Here is an 8,535-nt window from a genome sequence, read left to right on the forward strand (position 1 = left end):
GCTGGTCAGTGCTGCAGTCCCAGGGACCCCTGGAAAGCTGCTCTTGCCCTAACGCTCCCTGACTCCCACCTCTGCAGCAAGACAGGGGACAGTCTTTGCAGAGAGGATCCTGTGACTGGGGAGCCACAGAGGCCAACAGAGCATCTCCTGAACTGGGTGTGAGACCTCCAGCAAAAGAGTGGTCCCCGCCTGAACGGGTTTTTCCCGTTCTCTCTTCCCGTTCTCTCTTCCTGTTCTCTCTTCTGCCGCAGCAGCAGGCTTGCAGCTTTGCTGGGATTGTCCTGTGCCACAGGGCGGCACAGAAACCCCAAGCGAGGCCAGATCCCATGGTGCAGTGCTATAAAGGCACCGAAGAAGACCTGGCAGCTGCCCGTAGAAGACTGCCATTCATAACAGTCAAGGAGGATAAAAGGGGGATAAAACAACTGGGGGATGAAGAGAGGAGAAGGTGAGCGTGTGGTATGGAGGGAGATCGTCTCTCTGAAAAAAGTACTTTGGGCAACTGAAAGTGGCAGGGAGCAGCATGGGAACTGCGCTTGCAGCTCCCAGGAATCTCCTCTGCGAGCTCCCAAGCGGAAGGCGGTAGCCATGGCGGGGAGATGCCGTCTGGAGCTGAGGAGGTGCAGGGTGAGAGGGGACCTCCAACGCAGCAGTGCCTGCGTGGCACTGGGAGGGCAGTGGGCATGCAGGGGGGCTGAGCATGGCAGCCCACGAAGTCAGAGCAAGAGGCAATGCCTGGGTGGAAGACGGGGCTGGAACCTGACTGCCAGAGGTGGGGGCCAGGCTTTCCTTTCCTGTGCAAGCAGATGTAATGACATGTGTGAATATCCTCTCTCTTTCCGTGTTTCTCCTCTCTCAACCACTTGCATGAAATTTATTGTTGTCTTCTTGGTCAGGACATGCATCCAAGGGAGATTTATTGGCGCTCTCATGGACAGAAAGGAGAGATTTATAGGAGCCCATCCCCGCAGCACAGACAGGTAGACCCAGGGCGTAACACGGAAGTCTCTGATTTAGTATGGCCAATGATGGGGATACAAGCAGGCTGACTAGCATGGTGGGGGTGCTCATTCAAACACCCATGGAAGCCCAAACTTCCCAGGAGGATTTTAGCAAGTTGGGAACATCAGAATGAACAATTCAGGGCCTGCTTATAGCTGTCAGCACTGCCTGGATTTCTGCCTGAAAACCTCCTGGTTTTCTGGTTGGAGAGGATGAATCTGATCTTGAAGTGACGGGGAAGCTTTTGACCATCTTGGTCAAGCAAAGTCTTAGTATTCAAGTTTGCCTCCTGCATCCCACATGGGCAGTGGCAGGCTGAGGTCCCTGCTGCACCCACCATGCTCATAGCTGTTTGTGGGGCTGTGCTGTGAGCTACATCCACATTTGCACCAAACCCAGCAAAAGCCTGCAAAATAAAATTGGAGTTTGGAACAAGATGGGGTGGTAAATGACAAAAATAAAAACCACAGCAGCAAAACAGCAAGACGAGCTGTTTTGAATCCGTAAACCCGGCAATGCTTTTTTTTCCAGGTTTGAATCTTTTTGCACTGAAATTTCCATTAATACCTTTTTTTTTCGCTGGTAGAAAAATCTATTAAGTTTAAACATAAAAACAAAAAAAACCCAACCACTGCTTTACTTGAAGAAAAATATATCTCAGTTTCTTGGGTTAACTTAAGTTTTAAACACATTTAATGGAGAACAAGAGCAAGTCACTTTAAAAGTAATTTCTGTTAGGATTTAAAATTGTGACAATCCTGGATTTGATTCATTCATCACAGGGCAAAGGACTCTAGAAATGGAAAATCACTTTGGAGCAGGGGCACGGGACACCGTGGGGTTCATTACAGACCCTCACCCTTGTTTGGTTGCTGCTGGACTTCTGCTGCTGTGGGGGTACCTCTGCACATCCAGCCCCTCTGCACACCTCTGCGGAAGAGAACAATGCTGGATCTGTGTGAGGAGCTCTAGCAGCTACTTTGGACATCTGTTGCCCAGACAAAGAGGGGTGAGAAGGCGGGGAGGAGATGCTCTGCAAGCCCCGGCAGAGCCTGCTGCTGCTGGGCAGCTTCAGGAGGGCAGATGACAGCGTGGTGAGGGGCTATGGAGGCCCAAAGAGAGACTGAGAGCTGTGGGAAAAGGCACAATAAAAGCTTACAGGGGGCAATGAGAGAGGAAGGAAGCGTACCTCAAGGAGTAGATGTTGGACCTGGCAGAGCTGGTGAGGAGGAGCATGGCTTGGCTCCAGGAACAGTCCCGGGTACCGTCTGTGTACTGCAGGCAGAGGAGGTGGGCTCAGCACTGGGGGCCTCTGGGGCTCGGCTGCTGGCTTTGCTTTAACAAACCAGACGTTGCTGGTGAATGGAAGGTTTGGCGACTGCTGATGGGAACCTTCTCTGGGACACCTCCAAGCAGCCTGAAGCTCCTCTTTGCATTGCATGAAATTTCAGTCAGTGAAAGAGATGGTTTTGTCCTCATCTGTGTGGCTTACTCTGGCCCATTTCCTTGTGTTGGCACGAGTGACCTCGAGGAGAACCAGATCAGGTCACAGCCCTAGATGCCAAGTAATCGTGGGTGAAGGTAGAAGTTACTTTTGGATCAGGTAATTCAACTTAAGCACAACTGCATGTCAGAGAACAGCTAGACGTTCGCTTGGTGGCAGGGGGGCAGGACTGCTTCTTTCAGCAACAGTTTGTAGTTAGATAAGCCATTTGTGAATTTGAATCTTCTCCCTCCAATGCCAGAGACTAGGATGCATAATAATACACAAGGAGACGGGTTATGTCCTGCTAGGAGAAGCTTGTTAACAACAGGCACAGGATATCCAGAGTCCCGAGAGAGCGAGAGATGACCACCGTGCCTCTTCCATGACATCAGTGGAAGTGCCACTGAGATTGACTGTTATGATACCTTCAGCCCACAGCAATGCGCTTCCTGCTGGAAATCTTCTCGTGGACAAGGTGGTGGTGGTAACTTGTGGATTTTGCTTTGTGGTTGTTTCCATTTGTTCTTTGCCTTTCTTTGAAGTTTAAGATCCCAGGTTGCTCTGTGGTAGGATACCAGACTAGATGAGTTTATAATGATGCATTATGAGAAAACCTACCTTCTGTGTTCCAACACTCAGCAATCTTTTGGTCATGGTTTGAGGGTTGAACTGACTCTCATGTTCAAGCCTGGGACAGCTGGTGCCACAGGACAGATTAGCAGAGACCTTGCTGCTCTGTTGCCTCGGTGGGTGATGGAGGGCACCTCTGTTGGGCTCAGGTGGCGAGTTTGACCTTCCTGCCATGTACCATCATAAACTCAGGGTTCCCTGACTGCTCCCAAGTTTCTAGTTCCAGTTTTGAAAGGATTCCAATCATTTTATAGTAAGACTCATCTTCAGATTTCAAAATTCGTGGCTGGGAATAATTCAACATATTTTCTTCCTGGTTGTCATTTCCCATGTTCCACTGACACATGGTCTTGGACACATACTCTGCAGGAGTGGGTCAAGGCTAAAAAAAGCATTTCTAGAGCTCTTCACCTGGGCTGAAAACCCACAGAATCAGCTCCCTGATAACTATTGCTGTGGATACTGGTCTCTCTGGTCTCTCGGTGGAGAGGACAATGGAGGAACAAGGCTGTAGCTGACTTACAGGTTGCGCTGGCATCTGAGTACAGCCAAGCCTAGGATTTGCAACAGCAGAGGGAAAAAGTGTGTTTTATGTGGGGGGAATCTCCATGTGACGTATGTGACAACTTACGTATATAAGTTCAGTCCAGAAGTTTTTTTCAGAAATGCTTTGAACTGAGGTGCAAAAGAATCCCCTCTGAGACTGAAAGGCTTTTAGCTGCTACCCTGGACAGCTGACCCCAGGATCAGCAACCTTCTGCACTGGAATTGCCATGGTTCATGCTTCTGTGGATAACCATGAAACAGACTGGAGCTCAGCTCACTCTCTCATTGGTAAATGACTCTACAGGGTGTAACAGAGCGAAGAGTTTATGTGAAATTGTACATTCGGGTGGGCAGAGCACCGTTGGGACAGGACCTGTACTGCCTGTAGCTGAGAGCAGCCTTCACTACCCCAGCTCTTCTGCTCGCAGGTTGGCAGACAGGGCTTCAGCTGCTCCTGGAGGAAATGCCAACGAGCAAGGGGAAGTAATGGCCTCTGTGTCTGTTTTTTAAAGACACAGAGGTTTTAGCAGCTATGGAGACAAGCAGTTCTCCTCAGTTCATGGCTGCAGAAAGGGCTGCAGGTCCTTTGCTGTTTGCTGAGGGGCAGAGGCAGAGCCTCCTTCTCCTTAACCCTTCACTTGACTTTCTCCACTGCTCCAGGTCCATTTTTCTGGGAGTTTTTTTTCTTTGAGGCTTGCCCACTACTGTCTGCCCAACATTGGTAAAGTGTGGGGTCTTTCCTTTTCCAGCTGTGTCTTACCTCCTTTAGAGCTATCTTTTTCACCTTCTAACAAAGGCCTCACTGGCTACTGAAGCCTAGGAAAAATGGGATTTAGCCAGCTAGGCTGGGAAGTTTGTACTCCTTTAAATTTTTGTACCTTTGCCTAAGCACGTCTAGGTTTTTTTTTTCCTAATACAGCACTGCAGCCTGACCCTGTGGAGCAGAGCTGATCAGAGGAAGATGGTGAAGAAAAGGCACAGGGAAGCAGGAGTCACCTGAGGATAAGGCAGGGCTCAGCTAACTAACTCCTCCAGTGATGCTCTGCTGTTTTTCACGGGATGATGTTGGCACGGGATGGTGTTGGAAGGCACAGAGAGCAGATCGCTGAGTGCTTCTCTTTGGAACAGAAGCTAAGAGCCCCCAGGATGAGACCACAGTACCCCACAGCACCCCAAGTCTGCAGGACCAGCTCTCTCCCTGAGAGAGAGAAGGCAGAAAGCTGCAGGTGGAACTCCTCCTGAAATGCTGTGGCAGGTTGCTGTGTGAGGTGCCAGCAGGAACCGGCGCGGCGAAACAGCATCTGCCCAACAAGCAACACTTCTGCAGCAGGAGCTGCTACGGGTGGGGACCAGCCACGAATTTTCACGGGAGATGCAGCCCAAAGCATCTTCTCTGGTGGTGGTGAGCAGAGCTCATCATTTTGGAGAAGAGGACCAGGATATTATCTCATGCAGGGTACAGAAAAGTGCATATGGGTCATCCCCACTGTCTTCATGTGGCAGGAGCGGGAAGAGACTGAAACCTGCAGGAGGACACCTGCAAAAGTCACAGGAGAGGTGGAAGCGAAGGAAGGGGGCAAGGCAGCAGGTGGGATAAGGAAGTCTGAACAGGAGAAAGCAGAAATCAAGAGACAGCAGGGAGACAGGCAGTGAGAAAGTGCTGCAGACAGGACCATGAAGGGGAAACCTAAACAACAAACCTCAGCAAAGAGAGAAAGCAAAGGACGTGAAAACCGTAGTGCCATGTGGCGAAAAGCCAATGGGAAATCTGACTGTGAGCTCGACAGGGCCAGGTACACCCTGACTCTGCTCCCTGTGATCTTGGGTTAATGTGTATTTGTGCCTGATCTTTCTTGCATCTCATGGCATTTTTAGACATGTCTGAGCTCCAGTGGAAAGCATTTCATCTATTGCCACATCAGACAAAGATCTAACTGTGAACGCTGAGGAAAATACCTTCTGGGTAAGACATGGCCCAATCTTCAATTCCCGGCAGCCTACACCAAGTTAACATCTATCCGTTTACAGCTACAGGCCAAATCTCAGAAGCTGCAACCGAGATTACCTTTCAGCAATTCTAAGGGGACTGACCTTGTGAATAACAACGATGGAAATTACTTTTCTACTTCCACATCCATCTGGTAAGAAACTGTAGATCATAGTTACCCCTGGTACTAAAACCACAACAAAACTATTTTCCTATTTCTTTATTTTCAAAATTGTTTATTCCCTGAACTGAGTTTTATAATGCTTTACTACTTTTCAAGGCTTGACAAGGAAAAAGTAGCAATCCAGACTGTTTCTGTTGCTACTGTGAGCCAAAAATAATTTTCCAATTTGGGGACAAAATCCAACGCTTTTTTTCTGAGAATACTGGAAAAAGATGACTTTAATCTTGGCTGGTGTGCAGACTGCTGAGAAGTGAAGTCGTTAGAGGCTCTGACTTGAAGGTATATTGAAAACTGCCCTAGAAGCATGAGACGGATGCTTCCAGAAAGATGCTCGAGGGGCCGGAAGGCTTTCGTGCCCCAGCAGTCACCAGCAAGACTGCAATTCCAGACACTATGTGCCCTGTCAGGAGCTGGGTCAAGTCTGAGCAAGGGGCAAAGCTATCGTGGCTGTACTGCTCTCGGGGACCAAGGGAGCATCTCCTAGTAAAGAGGAATTTGCAATGTCACTTCTCGTTCAGCGGGATCAGGCTGCCTGACCGGGATCAGATGCTGTCTGGGCAACAAAAGAGGAAAGCAGAAAACGTTGGAAGAAAGGCAGTTTTGCCTCTGACCCAGGACTCGGGGGGGGGTCTTAAGGGCCACGACTGTTTGGGATTAGTATTTGAGCATTTCCAGTTCCCTTGTGCTGGGGGTGGCAGAGCAATGAGCTGGGGCAGGGCTGCTGGCTGTTCTTCTGCAATCAACGGGTGTCTGGCAACCCAAAAAGTGACAGGAAAGAGGGAAAAGAGCAAGAAGCCACAAAATGAACCAAAATAGTTGAAAAAACAACCCCAGAAAACCATTTTTATGAATCTGTGCTTTATTTTCTCCATACCAAATGTGGAGGAGGAAAGAGAAATTAATTCCAAACATACTCTATGCTAAAGCCACCAGTAAAGAAATCTTGAAGTGTTGCAGAAAGGCTGGCAGCAACATCAGCATGAGAAGAGACTAGAATAACTATCACCAAGAGGCAGCAGTCCCCAGGCTCCTGAGAGGCCAGGGCAAGCGCTACCAGAGATCCTCACCTCCACCCTGAGCAGCAGCTATGTGGGCAGGAGGAAGGAGCAGGTGCTTTGGGAGGAGCAGGCACGAGTCCATCATCACTGACACATCAGAAATAGGATGGTGTTTCCAAACTTTGCCTGTTCAAAAGCAGCAAGAAAATTAATCCTGCAGGTAGCTCTGCCAGCTACAGGGACTGGCTGGCAGAAGGGTGCTTTAGCAAAAGGACAGCCTGACCCCAAGGGAAGTTTTGGAGCTGAGCTCCAAGCCCAGAGCTGCTTCTTGCTACTTGGAGTGGAGTATTTCACTTACCTCTGAAGTCTCCTATTAAAGCCTTTCATCCCGCTCTGCCAAGAGATGCACAGGAGGTGTGGGATTGACAAGAACAGTGGAAAACAAGCCTGCTGTAGTACCAAGTGAGAAGACAGACAATAACAGAAAATCATAGTATAATTCACTAAAAATGTTAGTTACACAAGAGAGAAATTAATAGGAAACCAGGCTTTCCTATGAGTGCCTGTAAAGGAACAAAACCTGATGCCTTCTTGGAAAGTCTTATGACTTCCAACCCCGATTAAAAATGCTCTTGGCATTTTTCTTACTTGACTCGGTAGCAGGGCTGCCAGGCTGGAAGGGTCCAAGACAGCCCAGGGCACCGGCCACCACAAGCCTAAGATGGAGGGGCAACCATCCGGTCCCAATTCATGATCCAAAGCTGGCAATGGGAAAAGAAGCAGGACCAACAGAAAAGACTCCAATTTGATGTAATTTTAAAATGTCTTACAGGATGCCCCATGGGTTTGTGTACATGCGGGCAATTTGGTTGTTAGGCTGAACTCCCCTGCATAGGTACCTTGTTTGAACATGTGCACAAAGTCCTTGTCCCAAGCAGTGTCCTGTTCCCAGCCTCATTCGCTCAGTTTCTGATGTTTCAGACCTGAGGGAGGTTTGCTTCTGAGATGGCTCTTTACGGCAATTGCCCATTCATGCTTTGATTGTGCAGCTACACAAACAGGACCTGGTTATGGGGCTTGGAGGTTGGCTGAAGCTGTGCAGAACCCTTCAGCTCACTGGTAGCCATCAGACAGATTATTTGATGACCTTTTTTTGATACAAACTGCTCACTCATCTGAGAACGATTGTATTTTTGTCTGTATTGGTGTTCTTCACAGGCATGCTGGATGGAAGTGCATTTTTCTTCTGACCCTGGCACCAGGGCTACGGATGCCATCACTGCTGGAGTGCCTTTGTCTCTCGCCATGATGCCGCTGGCCTGCTGGGTCTCGAGCCCTTGGTCGGTTGCCTTGTACTCTTCACTGAACAGTGCTATTGGCATGGATCGTAAGCCTGGTATTTGATTGTTTTTTTGCTACATAAGTAAATGCCTGTTTGATGGCTCAAACCTTTATTATGCAGCCACGTGCTGATCTACTTGGTGCACTTTGTCCATCTGTCCTCCCAGGCCCGAAGAGGAATGACCGTATGCCAGCCCCGTGCCGCTACCCATGGGTAAGGGACACTGAGACATGTGCCACCCCCGCCAGGTACAAGATGTCACCAGCACAGCTCTTAGTGCCACTTCATGTGTTCCCGGAGGGCCTCTGCCTGTCGTGGATGCCCTCCTGGCAGGGTACACTGCCAGCCTGTGCCCTGCAG

General features: G+C 49.3%; 1 protein-coding gene across 1 annotated transcript in view; it reads right to left on the minus strand.

Annotated features, from left to right (window-relative positions):
• The window catches only part of TMEM173 (transmembrane protein 173), a 19,197-nt gene extending 11,057 nt beyond the window's left edge, over positions 1 to 8,140 (minus strand). Inside the window, exon 1 of the mRNA XM_010281448.1 lies at positions 8,102 to 8,140. Within this exon, the coding sequence (XP_010279750.1) occupies positions 8,102 to 8,140 (39 nt within the window). The remainder of the gene's footprint in view (positions 1 to 8,101) is intronic.
• Positions 8,141 to 8,535: the final 395 nt, after the last annotated feature.

This window comes from Phaethon lepturus, unplaced genomic scaffold (genome assembly GCF_000687285.1).
Source record: "Phaethon lepturus isolate BGI_N335 unplaced genomic scaffold, ASM68728v1 scaffold9882, whole genome shotgun sequence".
Classification (NCBI taxonomy): Eukaryota; Metazoa; Chordata; class Aves; order Phaethontiformes; family Phaethontidae; genus Phaethon; species Phaethon lepturus.